Source organism: Poecilia reticulata, chromosome 2 (genome assembly GCF_904066995.2).
Source record: "Poecilia reticulata chromosome 2, P_reticulata-male-v2, whole genome shotgun sequence".
In the NCBI taxonomy this organism is placed as follows: domain Eukaryota; kingdom Metazoa; phylum Chordata; class Actinopteri; order Cyprinodontiformes; family Poeciliidae; genus Poecilia; species Poecilia reticulata.
Window position 1 is genome coordinate 39,807,576 of NC_088831.1, and position 26,004 is coordinate 39,833,579.

Below are 26,004 nucleotides of genomic sequence, written 5' to 3' on the forward strand. Positions count from 1 at the left end.
TTGCTTCCTTTCTCTTGGTCTTACGCTTTGATTCCTTTGAACACATTTCCTCATCCTGATGGTCTCCATTTTGTTGTGCTATGGAGACACTTTCTTCTTCTCTCACCTGCAGTACTTCACCGATGGCTGTTTCCTTCGTGTGAATTTCGTTTTCGATGCTCTCTGTCTGGTCTCCAACTATTTCCAGTAGTGAAAGTACTTTTTCAATGTCAGAAACATTTTCATCATTGACAGGTTTCCGTTCAAATGCATCTCTCGCTGCTGCCTTTCTTCTGATCTTACGTTTAGCTCTCTTATCCCCAATTGTATCTACTTTAGAATCCTCTAGTTGTATCTTTGCCTTCTTACAGAGGCTCTCCAGGTCAGATGTTTCGCTCGTCGCTGCCTTTCTCTTGAGCTTACTCTTTGATTTCTTTGATCGCTTTCCCTCATCCTGATGGTCTCCATTTTGTTGTGCTATGGAGACCCTTTCTTCTTCTCTCACCTGCAGTACTTCACCGATGGCTGTCTCCTTCGTGTGAATTTCGTTTTCGATGCTCTCTGTCTGGTCTCCAACTATTTCCAGTAGTGAAAGTACTTTTTCAATGTCAGAAACATTTTCATCATTGACAGCTTTCCGTTCAAATGCATCTCTCGCTGCTGCCTTTCTTCTGATCTTACGTTTAGCTCTCTTAACCCCAATTGTATCTACTGTAGAATCCTCTTGTTGTATCTTTGCCTTCTTACAGAGGCTCTCCAGGTCAGATGTTTCGCTCGTCGCTGCCTTTCTCTTGAGCTTACGCTTTGATTTCTTTGACTGCCTTTTCTCATCCTGGTGGTCTCCATTCTGTTGTGCTATGGAGACCGTTTCTTCCTTTATCACCTGCAGTACTTCACCGATGGCTTTTTCATTGGTGTGAATTTTGTTTTCGATGTTCTCTGTCTGGGCTTTGTCAACTATTTGCAGTAGTGAAAGTAATTTTTCAATCTCAGAAACGTTTTCATCATTGACAGCTTTCAGTTGAGATCCATCTCTCGTTGCTGACTCGTTGGCTACTTTTGTCTGACGATCCTGATGTCTGTTCATGTATGTTTTAGAAGGTTCTTTTCTAAGTATTAAAAACTGCTCAGTTTGGGTAGAAATGTCTTTATGAACTGTTTCCAAGTGAAATCTGTTCTCCGTTTGAGTTGATACTGATTGACCGACTCGTGATTTGCTCTGAGTGTGAACTGAAACCATTGTACTCTTCCTCTGTCTTCTATCCGAGAGTAATTTGTTTTTGAGATCTTTTAGCTGTTTAAGTTCAGCATTTAGTTTTTGATTTACGTCGGACATGTCATTGAGCTGTTTCATTAAGTGTTTTTGTTCCTGATTCATAACATTTTCAGTGCTGGATGAGGACTCTTCCTTCTCTGGTGTCTCGTTCAGTAAGGTGATCGATTCCTGTTCGGTAACCAGTGAGTCGTCTTCCGTTCTAGTATTTTCACCTGAAGTTCTTAGTTCAGTGGCGGCATGTTTCTCCAACCAAATGTGAAACGGTATTTTCTTCTTGTTAAGTTTAGTCTTTGACTGTTTATCCCCTTTCTGGTCGACTTTCTTCTGTGTTGCTGTGACGGATTTCTTTTCGGTCACCGGCTCTGTTGCAGAAATCATAGTGTTCTTAGTAGAACTTTCCTTTTTCATGGACGCTACTTCTTCACATTCTTCAGCTGGCTTTGAAACATTTTGGACGTCAATATTCTGAGCAAAAAAACTTACATCTATGCAAGGTTCAGACTTTGGGAACATTTTCCACAAGGTCTTTCTTTCGCTTCTGGGCAAACCTGCCTGGTGACTTTGATTTTCAGACAGAGAACCGTTGATGTCACTGTTTTGAGCAAAAAACGTCAGATCAATGCAAGCATCTGGCTCTGGGAATGATTTCCACAACAATGGGGTCTTCTTGTTGCGCCTAGTCTTTGACTGCTTCTCCACTTTCTGGTCGACTTTCTTCTGTGTTGCTGTGATGGATTTCTTTTCGGTCGCTAGCTCTGTTGCAGAAATCACAGTGTTCTTAGTAGAACTTTTCTTTTTCATGGACGCTACCTCATCACGTTCTTCAGCCGGCATTGAAATATTTTGGACCTCAATATTCTGAGCAAAAAAACTTACATCTATGCAAGGTTCAGACTTTGGGAGCATTTTCCACAATGTCTTTTTTTCTCTTCTGGGCAAACCTGCCTGGTGACTTTGATTTTCAGACAGAGGACCATTGATGTCACTGTTTTGAGCAAAAAACGTCAGATCGATGCAAGCATCTGGCTCGGGGAATGATTTCCACAATAGCGGTGTCTTCTTGTTGCGCTTAGTCTTTGACTGTTTTTCCCCTTTCTGGTTGACTTTCTTCTGTGTTACTGTGACGGATTTCTTTTTGGTCAGCGGCTCTGATGTAAAACTAACAAGTTCCTCCTTGCAAATCTCCGTCTTAAAGGAATTCTCCTGATGATCTTCTTCAGGCAGAGAAGTGTTCTGAATGATAACTATTTCAGTGCTGGGCTTAGATGACTCTTCCTTCTCTGGTGTCTTCTTCTGTTCGGAGATCGATTCCTGTTCGGTAACCAGTGAATCGGTTACTGGTTCAGCGATGGACTCTTCTACGTTCTGCTTTTTGATATTTCCAGCAGAAAGGTCTTGGTCAGAGGGGATGTCTTCCCCCGAACAGGTGTTGAGTGGTACCTCGTTGTTCTCGTTGGACTCACTCCGGGGTGGCTGTTCATCCCCTTTTTCATCCACTTTTTGCAGTGCTTTGGCGCTCGATCCATTTTCAAGCGCCAATGAAGAGTCCTGCTGTTCCACGTTTTCAGTTGACGTCTTAAGCTCCTCAGATCCATGCAGCGCCCACCAGGCTGTAAATGACATCTTCTTCTTCTTGCGCTTGAGTGGCTTGGGTGGCTGTACTTCCCTCTCGACTATGTTGTCGGATGCTACTTCTTCGATTGTACTCTGGTTGGACTCCATTTTAACTTTTCAAAGTTGAAAATCCTACTATGTACTGCTAAGTAACTTCTCACGAGAAACTATCGACAACGGCTGCTAACAGGTTGTGATGAAGGTAGATGGATGTGATGAGCTTAAATAATCGCTAGTGATGTCAGAATTCTGCCTTTGGAGTTGTATTGTGATGTCACATTGTGACGTCACAGTTTCGTTTTATATGGGCTTGTCTGACGGATTTTTTATTAACACGGCAGATGTGCGCAACCTGACTGCAGAAAGAGTAGGCGGCCTTTAAACTGTCACTGGTTGCCATAGTTACCCACCATTACCTTGTTAATGGTGGGTAACTACCATTAACGACCCTTTCTGCAGTACACAGAAAGGGTCGGGGACAGACTATGGAAGTATTTTGTGCCATCAGAATTTGAATAAAAAATGCATCTGAAACTTGAATGTTGTATATTTGCGCTTACTTTTTCAATTTGAAAATTAATTCTGAATACAATTTTGACCTAAAAAAAAGAGAGAGAAGTTCAAATACATGCTTAGAGCGAAACTCCTTCTTAAAGATTAAGCTATATCCCAGATTTTAAAAGAAAATAAAAACGGGAGACCGTGGATAATGTAGGAAATAGCGCCTCCCTTCAATTCCGGAGTGCATTGGTCCCATTTCCAAATAAGGTGCGAGACTGACAGTGGTCTGTTATGGAAGTAAATATGTGCCATCAGAATTTGAATTAAAAAATGCATCTGAAACTTGAATGTCGTATATTTGCGCTTACTTTTTCAATTTGAAAATTAATTCTGAATACAATTTTGACCTAAAAAAAAAATTCAGTGTCATTATTTGTACACGTTTGCAATTTTCATTTGTTAAAAAAATTCACATTCCTATTTCAAAGTGATGAAATTTTCAATATATATATTTTTCAGTGTTAAAAAAATTCAGCATATAAAAAAATTCAACTTTTAAAAATTCAAATGCAATATTTTCAGTGCCCTAAAAATTCAACTTGCTCAAATTCGCTGTCTCAAATTCAACATCTAAAAATTCGCTGTACAAAAATGGCGAGGTTACTTCAGGTCACAGACATTAGCAATCGTTGTCAGATTTCAACACTGAGCCAATCACATGACCTATTGAAGAAATACCAGCATCACCGAGGCCAGCGACCATGGAGGCAAACGCAAACCCAACGGTGAGTCTATGCTTTCATATTTCTGTAGTACATTTTATTTTGCGCATGAACTTTGATACATGATATTAAAGCTTGATTTGGGCCGTTGTTAATCTTACGCCATGTAATGCTGGCATATTAGTTCTCGCTACCCTGCTAGACCTCCACCCCCTTCTCTTGGCTGTCCTACACCCAATTTTCCCCTGTTTTATTTAAAAAAGGAATATCACTTGCGCCAAGTCTAGAATCTTTAAAGATAACTGATGGGTGGCGACTTTCTGGGTTGTTTGTATGTTGTCTTAGGTGAGACTGAGACAGGCAGTCTTAGTAAAAGTCGTAATTTTCCAGGAGATGCTACCGCTAATGTAGAAGCTAATATGGCTGCCTTGTATGCTTCAAGGAGGGGCTGTGAACTCTACCGACATTAATTATAACCACAACCCCATTCTGTTCATCTACTGTATTGTTCATGTGACTTCATTTATGAATAAATTAATACATTTATGGTCATTATAGCGTCATCCAAACTACTGCTTCTCTTATTGATATATATTAATTTACATTCTTTTTACTTTGCGGTACAAAACGTCGTTCTGTTACCTACGTTTCCTAGTTACCTAGTTTCAGATGCATTTTTTATTCAAATTCTGATGGCACATATTTACTTCCATAACAGACCACTGTCAGTCTCGCACCTTATTTGGAAATGGGACCAATGCACTCCGGAATTGAAGGGAGGCGCTATTTCCTACATTATCCACGGTCTCCCGTTTTTATTTTCTTTTCAAATCTGGGATATAGCTTCATCTTTAAGAAGGAGTTTCGCTCTAAGCATGTATTTGAACTTCTCTCTTTTACTTGTTAAAAACAGCTCACAGTTTTTAACAAGTTCTGTAGCTTTCTATGTACTTCTTAATCTGCTCCTTAGTTGCACCTTTTCGGGCCTACTACTGCCTCTAGTGGCGTGGGGTGGTAGCACAACTAATTTAATTACTTCACTAAATGAGAATACCACACCATTATTAATTCTGACATCACTGCGTCCCCTCTAGTTCAGCGCCCCTATGCGTTGCATACAGTGCGTACCCACTTTCTGCGACACTGATTTTCTTGACACTCTGTCATTATATTAAGGGGGCTCTCCGGCACCCATTTAAAAGGTAAGTTAATTTTAATTTCAATGTAGCAGTACGTATGACTTTGGACTGCAGGTCGGAAAATGACGTCATAGCTCAGTTAACCTTTTCCTCATCACTCATTTTGGCTGTGATAACCTTTCTCTGGATCCAGATTAAAGTGACAAAATGTCCTTGCAGAGTCATTGAAGTTTTGTTCTGGAAGTCTGAAGTGTATAAAATGAAAAGTAATGCACAGAATACAGCTCCCTGTGGTGCTCCTTACCACCTGGTGAAACAGACTACCCTTCAGTCTCACACACTGTGATTTGGTTGTCAGGTAGTCATAGATCCAGGTTATTGTTGAGGCCTCCACCTGTGTCTTCTGGCATTTCCGACATAGGAAATCAGGCTGAATTGACTTAAATGTACTGGAGAAATCAAAGAACCTGATCCTCACAGTACTGCCTTCTTTGTCCAGAGTGGGTTAGTTTAACCGAGTTTATGGCAGCATCTTCAACACAGATGGGCCAATAGGAGTCTCTCTTGTAGATTCATAATGCGAGATGTCAGAGAAACAGGTCTATAGTCATTGATGACTGATGGGTGAGATTTCCTTGGAAAAATATGGAAATCTCTGCACAGGACTCAGGGACTAGCAATTATCTGGACCTGCAGGCTTGGTCCAGTTCAGACAGTATGGCCTTTTTATTTTCTGTTTGCTGAGATCATATAAACAGGTTAATAGTTTATCCTTCTATCATGTTTTTATAGTTAAAAGTGTTGCAATTACTTAAAAATGTAGTAAATGCTTAAGCTTTTCAGAAGACTTTCTTTGTTTTAACTGTAATGATTACGGTTCATATAACTGATTATTCAAGAACCTCCAGAACTTCCTCAGCTGTCAGTGCTAAGACAACTTTCCACAGTTTCTTAATTTTTGATTATTGCCCCTGAGATGCACCACTCCTTTCTGTCCCCGTTAAAACAGATAATATTCATGAGGTTGGAAAATCCCACCCTTGTCTTTGTGTTTAAAAGCACACCGATTGGCTGCTTGGCAATCCTAGCTGATTCATGGTTTTACTAAAGAGTGCGAAGACGCAAGACTCGTCACTTGACGAGAGTTGTTTGCCTTTGTAACAATAGACACATTTCTTAACCTTAAAACAATGAATAATGTTTCAACAATTTCACTGTTTTTTCTTTCAGGTCTGAATGAAACGAGTCGGAATCACAAATCAGCTCTCTTCTTTCTCAGTTTGATGTGTTACTGCATGACTGTCCTTGTAAATGTTTGTCTTATTCTGATCATCATCTTGGATAATGAGCTCCATGAACCAATGTATATTCTGCTCTGTGCTTTTTGCATGAATGCTCTTTATGGAACAGCAGGTTTCTATCCTAAATTCCTGTCAGATCTGCTCTCTCCTGTTCATGTCATCTCTTATTCAGGCTGCCTCCTGCAGGCTCAGGTGTTGTACACCTTCGCCTGCAGTGACCTGTCCATCCTTGCCCTCATGGCATATGACCGGTATCTGGCTATATGTCGACCACTGGAGTACCACTCAGTCATGTCGAAGCAGAGAGTCATGAAGCTGGCGTCCTTTTTTTGGTTAACATCAGCTTTCATTGTTGCACTCAACCTTTTTCTGACATATAAACTAAAGTTATGCCGTCCATATATTAACAGGCTTTTCTGTGTAAATTGGAGCATTGTGTCACTGGCATGTTTCCCTAATGAAACCTCTATTAATGAAATTGTTGCAAACATTACAATACTTATTTGTATTCTTTATGGTTTCTTCATTGTTTGGTCATACATGTATATAATTAAAAGATGTGCCAGTTCTATGGAAAACCGGGCCAAGTTCATGCAAACATGTGTGCCACATTTAATTTCCTTGTGCACCTTTATTCTAACTATTTTGACTGATATTATTAATAATCGACGTAGTTCTGCAGATGTAGCCAAGACTTTGCAAAATTTTATTGCAATGGAATTTCTTGTCATTCCTCCCCTCATAAATCCACTCATTTATGGTTTCAAACTGACCAAAGTTAGAAACAGAATTATTACTTTTGTTACTCTCAGATGTAAATAAATGTGAGCACAACTCTTTCAGACGTATTAAAAAGCAATGCTTTCATAAACATTTACTTTGATTTTTGCTTTCTATTTAGTTTTTTCTGCTCAGAAATGTTTTTCTTTCATTCTTGTTTCAAGGTGGTAAGTTAACTACATTTACATGTTTAAAATTTGACTTCAGAAATGTTTAATCTCAAATGGTTTTATATTTTGATATTCTGTGAGAATAAAATGTTAAAAATAATGTCACATATGAGAAGACTATACTGTATGTTTTGTCAAAATGTAATCGAGGCTAGGAAGGCAGCTGTGGAAATTATCTGTGGAAAATATTGTTTACATGACAAACCTGGCAATATGCATAAATATTTTAGCTGTTATTTGGCTGCTTCATCTTGCAGGATATTATTTTAAACATAATTTTTCTTCTTTTTCAATAAGCTGCATCTTTACTGACTAAAATCAAATTTAAAAATGGGTGGGAAACACTTTTCCACAAGATGATCAATTCATCCATTTTGTGTAATCCTGATAAGTATAGAAGGGATTCCCTCCTCAGAGATAACAAGGATCACAGATTTTTAAAGGACATAATCTCTGTAGAGGGTTGGACATTTAACCATGAGGAGATTGTCTTCCAATAGGAAGTCCTTGGAAAATGTTAATTTCATGTTTCCAAATTACCATAGGCCTATTTTCATGGCCACAATTCAAAATGAGACGAGAGAGCGTGCCCTTACAATCAGGTGTGTGTAAACAATCAGGAAACGGCTACAAGGAAAACGGCTGCTGTACGTTGCAGCTGCTATCCAGGTGGAGATGGATGCCTCAGCTGCTGGTGCTCTGACCAACCACAGCATTAGTCTTTGTAATTAGTGATGTGAAATGTACACCAACATGGCCGTCATTAGGCATGAAGTTAGTACAGGAGGCAGCCAAATCCGTCAAATTAACAGCTATTTTCCATGGTGGAGCGACACATGGGGCAAGCATTCTCTACGTGGCACTGTCAGCCCATCCTCTGTGTTTTTGGATGTGTTGAGGTGGCACAGAAAATTTAAACCAGCCTATTATAATGTCACACCAGAGGTGCATAAATAATTAATCATCTTGATAAATTAAAGTTAAAAAGGTAGCGTCAGATTGTCCACACGAAAGTGTTGCAGGAGGGATTGTTTCTTTTACCACTGATTCTTTCATACGGCATCACAACTTGTACAGCTGCTTTGTGGTGCAACTGTGAAGAAAACCAGCAACAGTGTTGACTGGACCTCATAATGTTTTCAGGCATTTTGAAATGCTGATACCGGCCTTTGGGCCACACTTCCTTGTCAGCACAGATAACTTTTCACAACTGAGCTATTAATATTCAATATGTCCGAAGTTTTGGATCCTTGATCTACACGTCAACAATGCTGCTTTACCTCTTTCTCTACATTTTTGATAAACATTTAACATGTCCTAACAAATAACTTGCCAGCACACTGTCTGACATGTACATCAATATCTGCAGTTTACATTGCCAATGATTTTTACAATATGACTACAAGCATAGACTGGAGTACAATCATCATTTTTATTTCTAACCTGGGTCCAAGGTTGGTGCAGGAAGGAGGCTCCTTAGTCCTAGTCAGTGGTTGGATCATGTGCATGTGGACTTGGTGGGTCTGCTGCCTTCTTAACAAGGTTTCAAACCTTTCTTGACCTATAATCAATCAGACCATCTGGTAGCCTTCTGGCATCAACAATGTTTACAGTTGCGGTCTCCAGCATTTTTGTCAACCTGAGTCACATGTTTCATTCTATCTTCAAACATAACTTGCAGAGACATTATGTTTCTTTCAGAACTTTTGTCCGCCATGGCCACAACCCACAGGCTAATGGAGGGCAAGAGTCCTGAAACTTTTATACGTGTCCCTGGTTCAACATGCCTTAATCAAATAAGTGAATTACCTCCACAGAATGCAGTGAAGTTCTGCATTCTGTGGAGGTCTGAAATTGTTGACTTTAACATTAAATACATCTTTCTCAACAGGTGAGGGCGCACTTTTTCCATCTATAATCAGACATTTAAACGACTTGAAACCATTCCTCCCTCCCTGGCACCTCCAGCCCCGGGCCCCCCATCTGACCCCCCCTATAGCTCCGCCCCTGAATCTAGTCTTATACAGTCGGTTGACCTTGATGCTGTGTTCAGATCAAAAAGGGAGTCAGACCACTGGAGTTGCTGGTTGATCTTTAATGCAGGTTGCTGGCAGAGGCCTGCACAAATAGAAATACAAAAAGCCCTTTAACATGCAGCTCTTCCATGCACAGGAGTCGGAATTCCCCTCTTCTCGGGCAGCCTAGCGCCAACTCAGGGTATCGTGGTATTGTTCCTAGAAATAAATTCACAATAATACAAAAAATTGTAAAAAATAAAGGAAACTCTGAAATAATTGCATTACAAAGATGTTTTGTGTACTTAATACAACCAGCTTTAACATTGTAGAACAAAAACCAAATACACATACCTGCACAAATAGAAATACAAAAAGCCCTTTAACTTGCAGCTCTTCCATGCACAGGAGTCGGAATTCCCCTAGCAGATAACCACATGGAGAAATCCGGTGACTAACTAATAACAATATCTGCTCTAATATTTACAAAAAATGTTCTTGTCAAAAGAAAAGTATGTATTAAAACATAAACATTCACAGCTGCATGTGCTTTCAATTATTTTATAAATATAAAAGAAAAGATGAACTTAACTAAGAGCAAAGAAACTTTCCTACCTCTTCTCAGGCAGCCTAGCGCCAACTGAGAGTAGTACAGTAATGATGTCATAGAACACTCTCTTAAAGCGACAGTACAGGTAGTAGTGTTTACCAAAAATAAATAAAATAATACAATTCTTAAAATGTAACAAAAAATAGGATTCTTCAGTGTCGATCAGGATTTGGTGAAATTTCAAACATTATAAAAATAAATAAAAGCACATTTTCTAAACTTGCTACAGGAGCAAAGCTCTCTCCATATTCGGAGGCCTTAGTCCTCCAAGACAGTGTCACAGGTTCAAGTCCCGGCCTGGTGACTTTTCCCCCTCTCTCATAACCCACTTTCCTGTCTGACCACTACCAAATGAAGACCACTTAGAGCCAGATTTTTTTTTAAATAAATAAATTAACTAACTGGCCTCTTATGACAAATATCAGAAGGCAGTGATGATTAGGGACATACAAATAGATTGCAGACATAACATGACATGTTAAAGGATTTCATAATTACTGAAAAACCTGAGAAAGAGAGGGAGAGATTGCTGGTGCAGGTCACAGGTAAGTGTGGTTACCTCAATAGATAGCAACTGTGAAATTTGGCCCATGTCACTTTGGTATTTTTCTGTGTAACACATGCATTTCCATGTGAATAAAATGTAAATGTAATACTTTTTTAATTGTGCTGTGTGTTGAAATATTTGATAGCACGTATTCAGGGGTTTTAGGCCTTATCAATCATGAATGTAAATGTTTGTAATGTTAATCATTTTTATTTATTTTCTCACCAGACTGCTGTAGCCAATCTTCTGCAATTTTGTAATTGCAGCTGCCTCCCCGTGGTGTCCCACGTGTCTGTCTCTGTGGAACCAACTTTATCTTCATGAAGTATTAAGGGAAGCCATTCTGCTGCCGTGCCTGAAAGAAGGGTAGTTGAAATCACAGCTACTGTAGGACTTTCTAAATTCAACAGAGAAGGAAGGAAGGACTCCGTAAGAGAGTAAAGATACATTTTCTTAAAGAAAATGAACAATGTTTCAACAGTTTCAATGTTTTTACTTTCAGGTTTGAATGAGACAAGACATTACAGGTCACTTTTTTTCTTTCTCAGTATTATGTGTTACTCTATAATTATCCTTGTTAATCTTTGTCTTGTTTTGACAATAATCTTGAATAATGAGCTCCATGAACCGATGTATATTCTGCTCTGTGCTTTTTGCTTGAATACCATTTATGGAACAGCAGCTTTCTATCCCAAATTCCTGTCAGATCTGCTCTCTCCTGTTCATGTCATCTCTTATTCAGGCTGCCTCCTGCAGGCTCAGGTGTTGTACTCCTTCGCCTGCAGTGATCTGTCCATCCTTGCCCTCATGGCATATGACCGGTATCTGGCTATATGTCGACCACTGGAGTACCACTCAGTCTTCCCAAATCAGAGAGTCATCACTTTAGTGTGTCTCGCCTGGTTAACACCTTTCTGCATTTTATCTATAAGCACTTTTCTTACATCTAGGTTGAAATTATGCAGCTCGTATTTAAACAGACTTATTTGTATGAACGGGAGTATTGTTTTACTTGCTTGTTTTCCGGCTGAAACTTTTGTGAACAACGTAGTTTCAAATATCACAATGATATTTTACGGCCTCCACAGTGTTGTAATCGCGTGGTCCTACCTGTTTCTCATCAAAACATGTGTCAGTTCTTTGGAAAACAGAAAAAAATTCATGCAAACATGCGTGCCGCATTTGATTTCCTTGATATCATTTTCAGTAACAATACTTTTTGATGTCATATATATTCGATTTGAGTCCAATCATTTACCACCAACTCTTAAATACTTTGTTTCAATAGAATTTCTCATCATTCCTCCTATAATGAATCCACTGATATATGGTTTTAAGTTGACCCAAATAAGAAACAAAATTATTGCATCTCTGAAAATGAAATGATGCTCTTGTCTTACTTTTTTTTGTTTTGTAAAAATTAAGTATATGGTCATTTTAAGTGTTTTAACCATCATTTCTCCCTTTTATTTTCTTAACTCCTTTCTTTCAATTCAACCAAATGTTTTCCTTTTTTGGGTGTAATTAGCATTCATTCATATTCAGTAAATTAGAATACGATTGAAGAATACTTTTAAGTAACTCAGTTCATTCAGGGAAACACATCACTACTCTGATGATTTTTTTCTCTTCGTTATGTTTTTTTTGTTTAAAGATAATGAAAGAACAACATTTATGATTATATTATTGCTTCAGACAAAATCAGACTTTTCTGCATTAACACATTAATGCAGAAATGTTGACTTTATTAGAAGTTTATTAAGGATTGTTATTTTTCAATGGTACTTTTAATTTTGTAAGACAAGCATCATCAAAATGCATTTTCCAATTTTTGAATATGACTTACTGTAACTTATCTTCTAATATATTGTATTTAAGGTAAGAAAAAATTCAATTGTAGTTCGAAACAATTTCATCATAACTGCACTGTAATTAATTTTTCTCAGTTTTTCTTGACCTTATTTTTCTAGTTGTTTCTGTTGTTTTGATTGTCGTCTCCTGTTTTTGTCTCCTTAAGCTACTTTCTGTTGAAATGTATGAAAATTGCTCTATAGATAAAATTTGAATGAGCAATTAATTGCACAAATAACACAAGTTGCCATTGTGTTAAGAGACAGCAGGAATTACTACACAATATCCATCAATCTGTGAAATAATGTGTTCAGGCTTGTTGGTAGAAACAAATAATTTGTGTCACAAATTTATAATAAGCTCTTATAAACTATTTTATTTACTTTCAATTTAATGTGGGTAATATGATATGCAGGTCAAAGATTTTCTATTTTTTATTTCTTACATGCAATATATCACACAGCAGCCTGTAAGATTTGCTAATAAATTGCTTCTATAAAGACTTGGCGTCTCATTTTTAAAGGATTGAGTAGGATTCATAAAACTGTACTTGTATCCAAAAGCCCAAAATGGTGTAAACCTAAAGAAAAATCAAGATTTATAAAACCATGTGCATGCACATCGGCAAGGACCTAAAGGTTTGTTCAGCCCTCTGCATCTCGCATGAGCTGCTCAATGCAAAGCAGCTCATGCATATCCATGTGTGTTTGAACACCCTGACATTCAATGTTATTTCATGATTAACAACAGTAACCACAGAGGAAAGTGGGAAAAACAAAAAGATAATTTCATTGAGGCAAAAAGCAATGTAAGTGATGTGGAGAGTTGAAAAAATACATTTTCTGATAGCCACATTTACATTAAATAAAGTTCACACTCTGCCACTGGCATTTTAGGAGGGCAGTGGCAAACTACACAGTTGAACGCTCACAGATGTATTATTTAAGTGCACCTCCTTAAAACTCTGTGGGTTTGGAAATAGGGTTAGGAGCCAACGTCTGAGAGGTTAACATGTAGGTAATAGAGGAGGTGTGCATGAGTACGTCAGGCTTTAGTAGAGAGAATTCCACTAATTATTTTTTCATGGACTCATTGAGAAGCATGCCATTCTGTACAGCACCTGCCTGCAGTGTTTTCCCTACGCTGCTTTGTGCCAAGATAAAGGAATCATGTGATCAAGACCAAGACTGAGGCATAAACTATTCAAGACCAGGAGCCTGAGTCTTGGCTTTGGATACAGGTGTTGTACTCCTTCGCCTGCAGTGATCTGTCCATCCTTGCCCTCATGGCATATGACCGGTATCTGTCTCCTCTCAGACTCAGAGTAGAGCAGCGGCTCTACTCTGAGTCTCTCCCAGATGTCCAAGCTTTTTACCTTTTTACCTTTTCCTAGCAGAAATAAACACAGAAACAATCAGAAAGGAGCACAACAAAACTAAAACACAAACACCTATGGATTTAAGTTCACTGAGGGTTCACTGGTTGTCTTTGCCTCTGTGAGATACAGAACTGAAGACTTTGGCAAACAGACTTACATTAACAAAAGGAGTATTTTGTAACACTTCATTTGAAGGGGTGTGCATAAGACTAACAACACCGTCATAAACATGACATAACATCTGTCATGAACATGAGCGAGTCCTTATGAATGTCTATGACTGTTGTCATGAAGTGTCATTCAGCAAATAATGACACTTTTAATGCAAAGTTGCTTGAAAAGTTGCATTAAAAGTGCCAACTTTGCATGATTTTGTAAATAATGACAATTTAATGTATGTTTACTACATGCAAGTTCATCGTACAGACTGGTGCACAACATGGGAACAACCAAAGCCAGCAGAGTTTTCCCCAAAAACCTTCAGTTAGTGTGTCTCTTTTTAAGTTGCAGACAAGCAAACAGCTTTTCATATTTGGCATCATTCTGTTAAGCCATCACTTGTATTCATTGAATATTTGAGAAGAGTCTTTAGTGGTGTGCACCTTAGCATTAATAGAAAAGTCAACAATAAACATTAGAACATGGAAATAACTTTTTCTACCAAAAAGAGACCCATTAATAGTCAGAAAGGAGAACAAAATAACTAAAACACAAGCACCTGTGGATCATGATGTAAGACGCCTTTCATGTACGGATTAAGTGGTACTATTACTTCAAAGGGGAATTGATTTAGCTTCAATCTAGGTGTCTGTTTCCGTAGAGTCAAGTGAGACTTGTTGAAGCCTCCAGTGTCCTCCCAGTCAATGAGCTGCATTGCTAGAAAGAAGGATTATTGGCTGGTTTGAAATCCCACTGCAGCTGTAGGTTTTGCTATATTGAACAGACAAACATTAGACACTGTTACAGAGCTGGTAAAAGGCCAGGGTTACACTTCTCATCAAAGATGAACAATGTTTCGGCTATTTCAATGCTTTTTCTCTCAGGTTTAAATGAGACAAGGAATTACAGATCAATTATTTTCTTCCTCACTTTGGTGTGTTACTTAATGATCATCCTTGTAAATGTTTGTGTTGTTCTGACTATAATCTTGAATAATGAGCTCCATGAACCAATGTATATTCTGCTCTGTGCTTTTTGCATGAATGCTCTTTATGGAACAGCAGGTTTCTATCCTAAATTCCTGTCAGATCTGCTCTCTCCTGTTCATGTCATCTCTTATTCAGGCTGCCTCCTGCAGGCTCAGGTGTTGTACTCCTTCGCCTGCAGTGACCTGTCCATCCTTGCTCTCATGGCATATGACCGGTATCTGGCTATATGTCGACCACTGGAGTACCACTCTGTCATGTCGAAGAAAAGAGTCATCACTTTGGTGTGTCTCGCCTGGTTAACACCTTTCTTCATTATAGCTGTCAGCACCTTATTAGCATCAAGGCTGAAGTTATGCAGCCCGTATTTAAACAGACTGATCTGTTTGAACTGGAGCATTGTTATGCTTGCTTGTTTTCCAGCTGAAACTATAATTAACAGCATCATTGGAAATATTACAATAGGTATTTATGTTCTTCACAGTGTTGTCATTGCGTGGTCCTACATGTTTCTCATCAAAACCTGTGTTGGTTCTTTGGAAAACAGGAGAAAGTTCATGCAAACATGCGTGCCACATTTGATCTCCTTGTTCACTTTTTCCGCAGCTATACTTTTTGATGTCATATATATTCGATTTGAGTCCAAGAATTTACCACCAACTCTTAAATACTTTGTTTCAATTGAATTTCTCATCATTCCTCCTATAATGAATCCACTCATTTATGGTTTCAAGTTGACAAAAATAAGAAACAAAATTCTAAGTGTGGCATCTATGAAATGCAGTCTTTAAAATCCTGTTTTCCTTTTACATATTCTTTATATTCTTTATTTCTTTAAGTATAGCCATGTTTTCTCCTTTTCAGCTTATAGATATATTACAGTGATATTATATAGGTAGAAATGTTATTGAAATGTTATATTCATTAAGTGAAACACATACACACATTGTTTTCAAGCTTTTATTTCTGTTAATAATAATTATTTTCTGCTTACAACCACTGAAATTACCTTTTAAATTGGAATATTACATCAGACAAATAAAAAACCTTTTCAATGTAGAAATTTGTCTTAATGACATGTTTGTTTAGCACTTGCTTAAGGATTTTTATTTTAAAAAGGTACTTTTAATCTGGCAAACAAGACTCATCCAAACTCACATTCTGATGTTTTTATAATTACTAATTGACCTTTTTTTGTCATTTGTTCCTAACTCAGTAGATAATTTTTTTCCATATATTGTACTGAATGTAACCAGGCAATAGATTCAATAATAACTGCAATATCTGCAATGCTCTTTTCCTCATACTTAGCCTTGTTTAGTTCAGCATTTCCTTTTTTTTGTAATATGCAAAAATACATATAGAAACTCTTCACAACGTATTTTATACAACTCAGTCTGTCAAATACTGTGTGCAGACTGGCTGATAGAATAAACACTTGTGTCAGGATTCTTTGATTTGTCAGATTCTCAAATATCTTATTACGCTGTTCAGTGACATTTAACTCCAGGAGCATCAAACTCAGTGTTTATTTGTTTTTTTTTAATGATTTTAATCTTTTTTGTCCAACCCTCACTGATAATCCTGAACCACATTTATTCTCCTACAATAACAAAACACTTCAAAAAAATGATGTAAATGTAAGTGAGTGGTTTGTTCCCCACTCGAAGTAAATATAAGAGATAGTTTATGGACGGCCAACATATTAAAGAGACATGCATGCAACAATAAATGAGAAAATCCTAATGGTGGATGAGGATTTTACAGTTTCCCGCAGTCTGAGAGGCTGAAGAAGGACTGTGTACAAATGTAGTGAAAAGACAGCATTTTAGTTTGTTAGCTTAATAAGCAGACAACATTACATGGCAATGTTATCTTATCTAATTCTGGGTAAAAATTGTGATTTAAAAGAATATTTTGAGCCATATTTGGAGCTTTTGGTGCAATGAATGTTGGCAAAGTATATTTTAGATGAAAAGGATGTTTGTCCAATTCTCTCTGTGAACAGAGCAGATTCAGACAGACTGCTAAAGAATCTTTTGTCTCTGAAAATGCAGATTGCCATAGAATAGGTTATTCAGCGATGACAGAGGTGTGAAGTGCACATAGTTGAATGGTTTTGGTAATATAACCAGGAAGAAGAGTCAGTTTCTGACTGTGCTGTAGCCATGAGGAGGTTGTGAGCCATATGGACAATATTTGGATGAGGTGCTGAGCATTTGCTTTGTTAACAAGCTGCACGCTGAGGCTGTGCATCTTACTTTCACACGTGTGTGTGTGTGTGAAAGTACCATGTGCAAAGAGCTTGCTTCAAATAATGCAGTGGAGTTTCCTGGACTCAGTGAATATCACCAAGAAAATCCCCTGAGAGAGGGAGAGGAGGAGAGAGAGGGAAAGTGAGAGAAAAAGAAATCAATATAACGTTAAAGAGTAAACAGACTGATCTAATCAAAGAAAGAGACTAAAGAACACAGAAAAATCAAAACCACCTATGATCCTAACAAGAGGAGTTTGTTTTCGGTCAATAGTTCCTTAAAACTGATGAAAAAGTATTTGTTTTACTGGCAGATAACTGGCACAAAATGTCTTGTTATAAGTTAAATAATCTCTCAGTGGAATTAATACGTTTTCCGTGATTTCAAGGAATTACTGACTTAAAACAAGCTCTTATGTCCTCCTTGTGGACATATGTGAGGGATCAGTGTAGAGATCTGTTTCCTCCAGAACTTTCTCACCTATCCTGTTTGGCCATCCTCTAAAATTGTTGCGCAGTCTTAGTACACTTCTTGGTCCTCTTCGAGATGTTGATGTCTGCCCCTGTGGAATCAATTACGAGGCAGTAACCCTTCACCCATTGAATGAGCAACAGTGCATGAAAGAAAGTTTATTGGCTGATTTGAAATCCCACGGCTACTGCAGAAATTATTCATTTCAAAAGAGAATCCTACAAAAGAGCTGGTTACAGAGCAGATCCACATGTCTTAACAATGAACAATGTTTCAGAAATTTCTCATTTTTTTCTCTCAGGTTTAAATGAGACAAGGAATTACCAGTTAACTCTTTTCTTTCTCACTTTCTTGTGTTACATTATAATCATTCTTGTAAATGTTTGTGTCGTTCTGACTATAATCTTGAATAATGAGCTCCATGAACCAATGTATATTTTTCTCTGTGCTGTTTGCATGAATGCTCTTTATGGAACAGCAGGTTTCTATCCCAAATTCCTGTCAGATCTGCTCTCTCCTGTTCATGTCATCTCTTATTCAGGCTGCCTCCTGCAGGCTCAGGTGTTGTACTCCTTCGCCTGCAGTGATCTGTCCATCCTTGCTCTCATGGCATATGACCGGTATCTGGCTATATGTCGACCACTGGAGTACCACTCTGTCATGTCGAAGCAGAGAGTCATCACTTTGGTTTGTCTTGCTTGGTCAATGCCTTTCTGCATTATGGCTGTAAACACTATCCTTACATATAGGCTGAAGTTATGCAGCCCATACATTAATCGAATCATCTGTTTGATCTGGAGCATTGTTGTGCTTGCTTGTTTTCCATCTGAAACGACGGTTAACAGCGTAGTTGCATACATTACAATATTAATTTACGTCCTTCACTTTTTGTTAATTGTGTGGTCCTATATGTTTCTCATCAAAACTTGTGTAGGTTCTTTAGAAAACAGGAGGAAGTTCATGCAAACATGCGTGCCACATTTGATCTCCTTGTGCACTTTTTCTCTAACTCTCCTTTTTGATGTTATATATATTCGATTCGGCTCAAACGATTTACCTCAGATGATTAAAAACTTCATTAGTATAGAATTTCTCATCATTCCTCCCATCATGAATCCACTTATTTATGGGTTTAAGTTGACTAAAATACGAAATAAAATTTTAAGTGTGGCCACTATGAAAATGAAATAATGCTTTTGTAAAAAATAAAAAATAATAATAAGTCTCTTACCATTTTTGATAAAGTTTTTTTTTTGCCATTTTTAATCTGCCTTTTATTCATAACTACTCACTAATATCATGTAGATCTACTTTTTAGAGGCAAAATAAAGAGTCCAGAATTATAAGTATAATTTGTCTTTTTAAAAACTGATGTAACAAATTATTCCTGTCAGTAATTTATATTGGTGTTAGAACCTGTTTTATGTGCAATGCATTTTTTGTTTTATTTTATTGTTTTAATTAATACATTTCTCCAACTGTACATGTTTTGCATAAATGTAGATTTTTAATCTACCTTAATTTGGGGTGAACTTCATTTTTATATCTAATTTCAGTTACATTTTTCCCCCCATTTTCATTTAATATTGTCAATCTAGATTTCAGAATCAATACATAAATCATAGATGTCTCTTCATCATTATCAGTAGATATTTCCTTTCTTCAGTCATTTTAACATTGCCTCTGTAATTTTTGGTCTTTAGCTAACAAAAATTGTTAGCTTACTTTTGTTTTGATTTATTTATTTTTATATCACATGAAACAATTTCTGTTGTGCTTTCTGTGTATGAAAACTCTTTAATAAAGTCTGACTGATCAACTGAAAGATAGTTTTAATTGAACTAATTGGGACAGACCACATTAATCAACACATCAACAATATGCCTGTATTAAAATACGCCATAATGAGCTCAAATTTACCAGCATCATTTCACCTATAATTCTAAGACAGATGCATTTATAAATTTGGTTCTTCACCTCGGTATACAACTGTCAGAGCTTGGGTTGGTTTTGCCTGTGTTCTTTTTCACTGTTGATGCCTCAAGTGGCCACTGGAGGGCAGAGATGAGCAGCAGAGCCGGCCCTAGGCATTTGGGTGCCCTAGGCAAAATGTGTGGTGCCCTCCCAGCCCCAGCCTACCCCTGCACTCCCAACTAAATATATTAGACAACTGTCAGTATATTATACATCATGTAGCATTGCTTTACAGCAAACATCGGTAAACACAGCGCCATGACAGATGCAATAAAACACAAAAAAGTAATCAAAAATAAATACCACAAAATATAACAGAATTAAACTCCTTCCACATCCTCTTAATCCACTGCTGTTTATACTGATTTTGTGATTTGAGAGTAGAAGCAGTCTGAAATCACACAACCACTTCTCAGTTGCATAATAAGGCAAGAATGCATGAGGAAAAGTAAAAATAAGAGACAAAAAGCATAAAAAGAACATTGAACATGAAAGGTTATGTAGGAAAAAACAAGATAAAAAAAATAAAGGCGGTAATTAAAGAGACATTAATGCACCTGCATGAGCAAAAGATAAGGCATTCAGAAAATATTTTTTTTAAAACGGCAAAATGTATAAAAGTATAATTCATTAGAACTAAAATGGAAAAATAAAGATGAAGGCAAATTCAGTTATAAAAACATGAGGTAAAGTTCTCATTTTTTCCATTTATTGGTGCATTTTAAGCCATTTATATATTTTTGATTTTATTTTTAATTCTGTCACTTTCTGTCATCAATACGTTGCTATTTCATTATCTAATTAATTCTGTTTTTGTGAACATGTCCTCTACCACTGCTGTTTCCCTGGGGTCAACCTAACCTGTAGAACTGCCCCACCTGTTAGCTCTGGAGAACTGCCCTCCTGTTAGCTCTGGTCATTTGCCTGCTCTGTAATGTCATTGTAACCATCCTGCGTTCCCTCCTTCCCCATCTGTCTCCTCCTGTGGAATCAGCTGTGACTTTGTGACTTTCACCCAGTCACTGCTCTGCACTGAAAGAAAGAAGGGTTAATGGCTAAGTTGAAATCCCACAGCTACTGTCGGATTTCCTAAATTCAACAGTGAAGCGAGATTAGACACTGTCAGAGAGCTGGTTAAGGAGCAGAGACACGTTTCTGAACCAAGATGAACAATGTTTCAACAATTTCAGTTATTTTTCTTTCAGGTTTAAATGAGATAAGATATTATAAATCACCTCTTTTCTTTCTCACTTTGGTGTGTTACTTAATAATCATCCTTGTAAATGTTTGTGTCGTTCTGACTATAATCTTGAATAATGAGCTCCATGAACCAATGTATATTCTGCTCTGTGCTTTTTGCATGAATGCTCTTTATGGAACAGCAGGTTTCTATCCTAAATTCCTGTCAGATCTGCTCTCTCCTGTTCATGTCATCTCTTATTCAGGCTGCCTCCTGCAGGCTCAGGTGTTGTACTCCTTCGCCTGCAGTGATCTGTCCATCCTTGCCCTCATGGCATATGACCGGTATCTGGCTATATGTCGACCACTGCAGTACCACTCTGTCATGTCGAAGAAAAGAGTCATCACTTTAGCCTGTCTTGCCTGGCTAACAGCATTTTGCTTTATTGCTGTAAACACCATCTAGGCTGAAGCTATGCAATCTGTACTTAAACAGAATCATCAGTTTGAACTGCAGTATTGTTCTGCTTGCTTGTTTTCCATCTGAAGCTATGAGAGTGCATAAAACAATAGCATTTTATGCACTTCACTTTTTGTTAATTGTGTGGTCCTACATGTTTCTCATAAAAACCTGTGTAGGTTCCATAGAAAACAGGATAAAGTTCATGCAAACGTGTGTGCCACATTTGATTTCCTTGTTCACTTTTTCATTCCTTTTTGATGTTATGTATATTCGATTTATCTGAGACTTTCAAAAACTTTTTTTCTATATAATTTCTTCTCATTCCTCCTATAATGAATCCACTTATTTATGGTTTGAAGTTGACAAAATAAAGAAAATTTATTTTGCTTGTGTATTTATTTCTTTATTGATTTTTAATTAGTAGTAATCTTAGTTTCCAAATTCTTATGTGGATTTTAAGAACCTGTAGTATCTTCTCATTGTCTTTAATACAGTTGTGGTTCCTATATGTCCATCAACCTAACATATTATCATATCTTTACAACAAAGTTTCTTTTTTGTTAATCATTTCTAGCTTGTTTTTCATTGCCTGTTATTTTTATTTGCATTGTACTTTTTGTGTATAAAAAGTGCTTTCTCAATAAAAGCCGACTGATTGATTTACTGTATAAATGAGAAACCAGGATCTGTATCACCTCATTATTGTTTCCTCATGGGACTTGCCTTGCAGCCTGCAGAAAAACATGAAAAATATTTGTTTTATTTTTCATTTTCTTGATTATAAATTAAATAAAATATATGTTATATTATTTTTACACTATATTACTTTTTTTGCTTTTATTTTTAGGACAATATATATTTTTTTATTACTGCCACAGCTTTTTTGACTATTCCTGTAAAAACCTGTGCGGTCTCCCCACCACCAGGCGGCGGTAGTGTCTCGCCCCCTCCCCTGCAGCAGAAGAAGCGGGCCGACAGCAGCCTCTGAACACCGCAGTGCATGCTACCGCTCAGCCTGCTCCTCTGTTCGCCTTTCTTCCACAGCAGCGACAACACGGAGGAAAACAGACGTCCTGTCTGTGATTTTTACCCCGAACACAGGAGGACTGCCCGCGTCCTCACAAGCCTGCTCGCTCCCCTCCTGTCTGCCCGCAGTGAGTATCCTGGTTTTTGGTGTCATTTCGGGGCTGCAGTGGATGGAACATGGTTCCGGTGGTGTTTATATAATATTAGGTTGGTAATCCTCTACAACAGCGGCTCAAAATAACACGAATGCTTCATATAAAACAATGCTCGTCTCTTGATATAGGCGCCGCAAATGAGCGGGATATATTTACAGCTTGTTGAGGGATTTTAAGTCTATTATAATTATCAATATTCAGATTATTATTATTATTATTATTGCACTCCCCCATCCCCTCCACCTCCCCCCAGTTCTGCTCTGTCAGAGCCTGGAAAGGTCCGCTCTGGAGACCGCATCGTGTTCAATTAACGGGGATATGGGAGCATTAAAGCGGTGCTGCCTTCAATGCCGCAGTGTGTGCGGGGATGCTCTGCAGGTATGACCCGAAAAAAGCCTCCTCTCTTTATAAGTCCTTGGAGGACAAACAATAAATTAATTAAAGTGTGAATACATTGCAGGAATGTGGCGACGGCGCTTATTTTCCGACTGCGTTTTGTACATAGTGTAATAACAGTTTTGGTCTGGTTTAATCAGATTATGGTGTCATTTATGCCTAGTTTCTCGTTCCAAGGAATAATTCAGAAATATTTAATCCACTTTGCCCTGTAAATGCAATTTTTGCAGATATTTTGGGAAATCATTTAAGTGATCCAGTAACTCAGGTGACTCTGACACAGAAGGACCTTTCTAATGACCCCTACTTGAAAGGACAAGCAACCTGTGAATTGTTAAACATCAGATTCTTTCTGTTAATATCTCATGGTCAGTTGTCAGCAACAGATTTTATTTTTGTCTACATTCTGTTGCCGAAGATTGACCAATTTTGGGAATTTTATTTCAGAAAATCTTGCAGTTGTGAAGTACTCATGGACCAGTAACAAGGTAATGGGTATCTGTTTATTTCTTTTGGTAGTTTTTAGCATGTTCAAGTATTTTTGTTGAATTATTATCAGAAAAATACATAAAAAATTGACCATTAATCAAACCAAAGTACCTCTGAACACCCTCCATCTGGTAGATACTTTTTTTATTAGAGCGATATAACTTTATTTCCCTAGGCTATGAGTAGGCTACTTAAATAAGTTCCTGGCTGTCACAATGAGTATGAAAATAAATCGAAGCAGGGCTGGTATAAAATACCCCAGGGGAGATAACTGCTTTTTATTACTGGAAAGAGTCCGGCATGAATTGTCTGCATAGGGGCAAAATGCCAAAGAGAAGAAATGATCACTGTCTGTTAAAGCATGTTTAAAAAGTATCATCACAAAGTGATCTATTTCATGCAGCTCTTGTGTCCCTGTAGATGTCTGGGAATGGAATGAAATAGAAAATGCACAAAATGACCATAAGTCACCAATAGATGGCGACAGTGTCAGAAAAAACCAATAGGTTTCAAAATTCCTATAGAGGGAACATTCTTAGCATGGCTAAAGTAGTTTCAGGCACCTGATTCTCTTACAAAAATCTTGTTTTCTTTGACTTCATTCATAATTTCTTCTTAGTCGAAATATTTTGAAGTTTAAAGAGTCAGGACAATATAAGATGAATGTGGAAAATCCCTTAAATGCGACTCCAGCATAGTTTTAATTTCTAGCGAAGAGAGGCCATATTTCACTTAACTTTGTGTATTTGCACTCAGAAAAATATGCATGCATGCAAATATGCACACCCAACACACTGGACAGAGAATACAGGAGAGAAAAAATGTGGAACGCTCATAGATCACTTCATCTGTTTACCTTTCAGTGAAATCCTTCATGCATGGGTTCCTCTGATATAATAATGAATTTAATCTTCCTTTCTGATCTCTTGCCTACATCTCAGCTGGATAGTTCAGCTGCTGATGTAGGTTACCGTGCAGATGTCTTAATGTTTGGCTTCCGCCAAGCCTGACTTATTTCTTATAATCTTTTCAAAGTGGTCTGTAATCTTGTAAAGTGGTCTTAAGCCATAAGTCTCCTGTTTTTCTGGAGATCTAACACTTTTGTTTGACATTTTTCCCTCATTTTTGCTTCTGTCATCTTAAAGAAATTCATTTAGGCTTTAATGAAACGCTTAAGCTTACACACATCAGACCATTTAGCAAACAAACTACTGTTAAATTGGATGATTAGGAATTTTAATACCATCTACTTGTCACTGAGCTGCAGATTCATCCATTCCTTTAGGAGCATAGAAAAATGCAAAGGATAATAAAAGTACAAAATTTGCACCATGAAAAAGCAATAAAAATCTGAAACCTTGTCAAATTTTAATGAAATATCAAAGAAAGTGAACAACGTTTCTCTGCTTTATGGACTATAGATATTATCCATACATTGCAAAAAAAACCCCAAAACAAATAAATACCTCCACACTTTCCTCTCACTTACAAGAAAGACATTTTTTTTGTGTTTGGACATATTTCTAGTCACTGCAGCTGCCATCCTTACTAAGATAAAATTATAATTAGCCTGCTACAGGTGGCATGTCTGTTAGGAAAGGTAGATCTAATTTAGAGCTTGCGTCTGAGAATGACATTCCACCTGATTTCATCACACTCCAGCTGCAAGTCGGGGAACCAGTGAGTCTGGCTGATTGTTGTTATTATAACTTCTAGCTGATTTTCTTCCTATTTTATGCTTTCAAGCAATGTTCCGATGGCTTAATGAGGTACAATCTGAAGAAATGCTGAATCTCATTCCAGCGCATGCCTAGACCCAACCCTGATTGATCAGGTTTTTCTTTGCCTCAGAAATTTATATGTCTATTGCTAGTTCTTTATTAAATATAAAGTTGTTAAGGCAGAATATAATGAAATGTGAGTTGAAGCCAAGACTTTTTACAGCACCATAACTGCGTATGTCTTTACTGGAGCTGGATGCAAGATGGATTTATGTTGTAATTATTAGAAACTTTTAATGCATCTTCCAGGAAGGTTCTGTGTTTATTAAAACTGCAAACATGGAAACATTTCTGGCTTTTTAAAGTGCATTTTGAAGACTAGCTCTCAAAAGGAGGCTTTTTGTCCCCTGACTACGAAGCTAAAAGTCCAGATTGCTTATTTGCTGAGTTAATTGAGTATTTAGCAGAAACTGGTTGCTACGGTCAGCTAAAACAGAGCACCGTCGAGGCAAGCTTGGCAAAAACTGATCAAAGCTGACTGCACAAGACCTTACTCTATATTTTACAAAAAGACTGCTGCTCTTCTTGCTGAGGTGACACGTTTAAGAGAGGAGAAAACGGCTGAGATCACTCACTGGGGGTTTGGTGCCAAACTCAGCGATCAGCAGCGTTGGCTAATCGGACCCACGCAGCAAAAGAAAAGACTGCTAGTAAATTTTCAGTGAATGTCAGCGCACTCTGTCCATTCACTCTCCTGTATGTGAAACCCAGAGGGAGCAGACGGGGTGGCCGTAACCTTCACACAACCCCATGTGGACATGGAAGTCTCTCTCATTGATCTATAGGT

At 37.7% G+C, this 26,004-nt stretch overlaps 5 protein-coding genes and 1 pseudogene across 6 annotated transcripts in view; all 6 read left to right on the forward strand.

Moving 5' to 3' along the window:
- Nucleotides 1-6,411: 6,411 nt before the first annotated feature.
- Nucleotides 6,412-7,506, forward strand: LOC145554235 (olfactory receptor 10H28-like). Its single transcript, XM_081613733.1, has one exon. It carries the CDS (start codon nt 6,422-6,424, stop codon nt 7,352-7,354), a length of 933 nt encoding a protein of 310 aa, XP_081469859.1. The 5' UTR covers nt 6,412-6,421; the 3' UTR covers nt 7,355-7,506.
- A 3,385-nt stretch (nt 7,507-10,891) lies between these two features.
- LOC145554236 (olfactory receptor 11H6-like) lies at nt 10,892-12,254 on the forward strand. The gene has a single exon (XM_081613737.1). The coding sequence runs from the start codon at nt 11,117-11,119 to the stop codon at nt 12,038-12,040; it is 924 nt and encodes a 307-aa protein (XP_081469863.1). The 5' UTR covers nt 10,892-11,116; the 3' UTR covers nt 12,041-12,254.
- A 2,594-nt stretch (nt 12,255-14,848) lies between these two features.
- On the forward strand, nt 14,849-15,819 carry LOC103461732 (olfactory receptor 11H6-like). The gene has a single exon (XM_017309337.2). The coding sequence runs from the start codon at nt 14,887-14,889 to the stop codon at nt 15,817-15,819; it is 933 nt and encodes a 310-aa protein (XP_017164826.2). The 5' UTR covers nt 14,849-14,886.
- A 2,196-nt stretch (nt 15,820-18,015) lies between these two features.
- Nucleotides 18,016-19,387, forward strand: LOC108167009 (olfactory receptor 4C12-like). The gene has a single exon (XM_017309342.2). The coding sequence runs from the start codon at nt 18,016-18,018 to the stop codon at nt 18,943-18,945; it is 930 nt and encodes a 309-aa protein (XP_017164831.1). The 3' UTR covers nt 18,946-19,387.
- A 1,488-nt stretch (nt 19,388-20,875) lies between these two features.
- Nucleotides 20,876-21,741, forward strand: LOC108167198 (olfactory receptor 4M1-like; annotated as a pseudogene).
- A 584-nt stretch (nt 21,742-22,325) lies between these two features.
- The window catches only part of adarb1b (adenosine deaminase RNA specific B1b), a 138,117-nt gene continuing 134,438 nt past the window's right edge, over nt 22,326-26,004 (forward strand). For both annotated transcript variants that reach the window (XM_008402286.3, XM_008402279.3), the window contains exon 1: nt 22,326-22,524. The gene's annotated coding sequence lies outside the window, so the exon portion shown is untranslated. The remainder of the gene's footprint in view (nt 22,525-26,004) is intronic.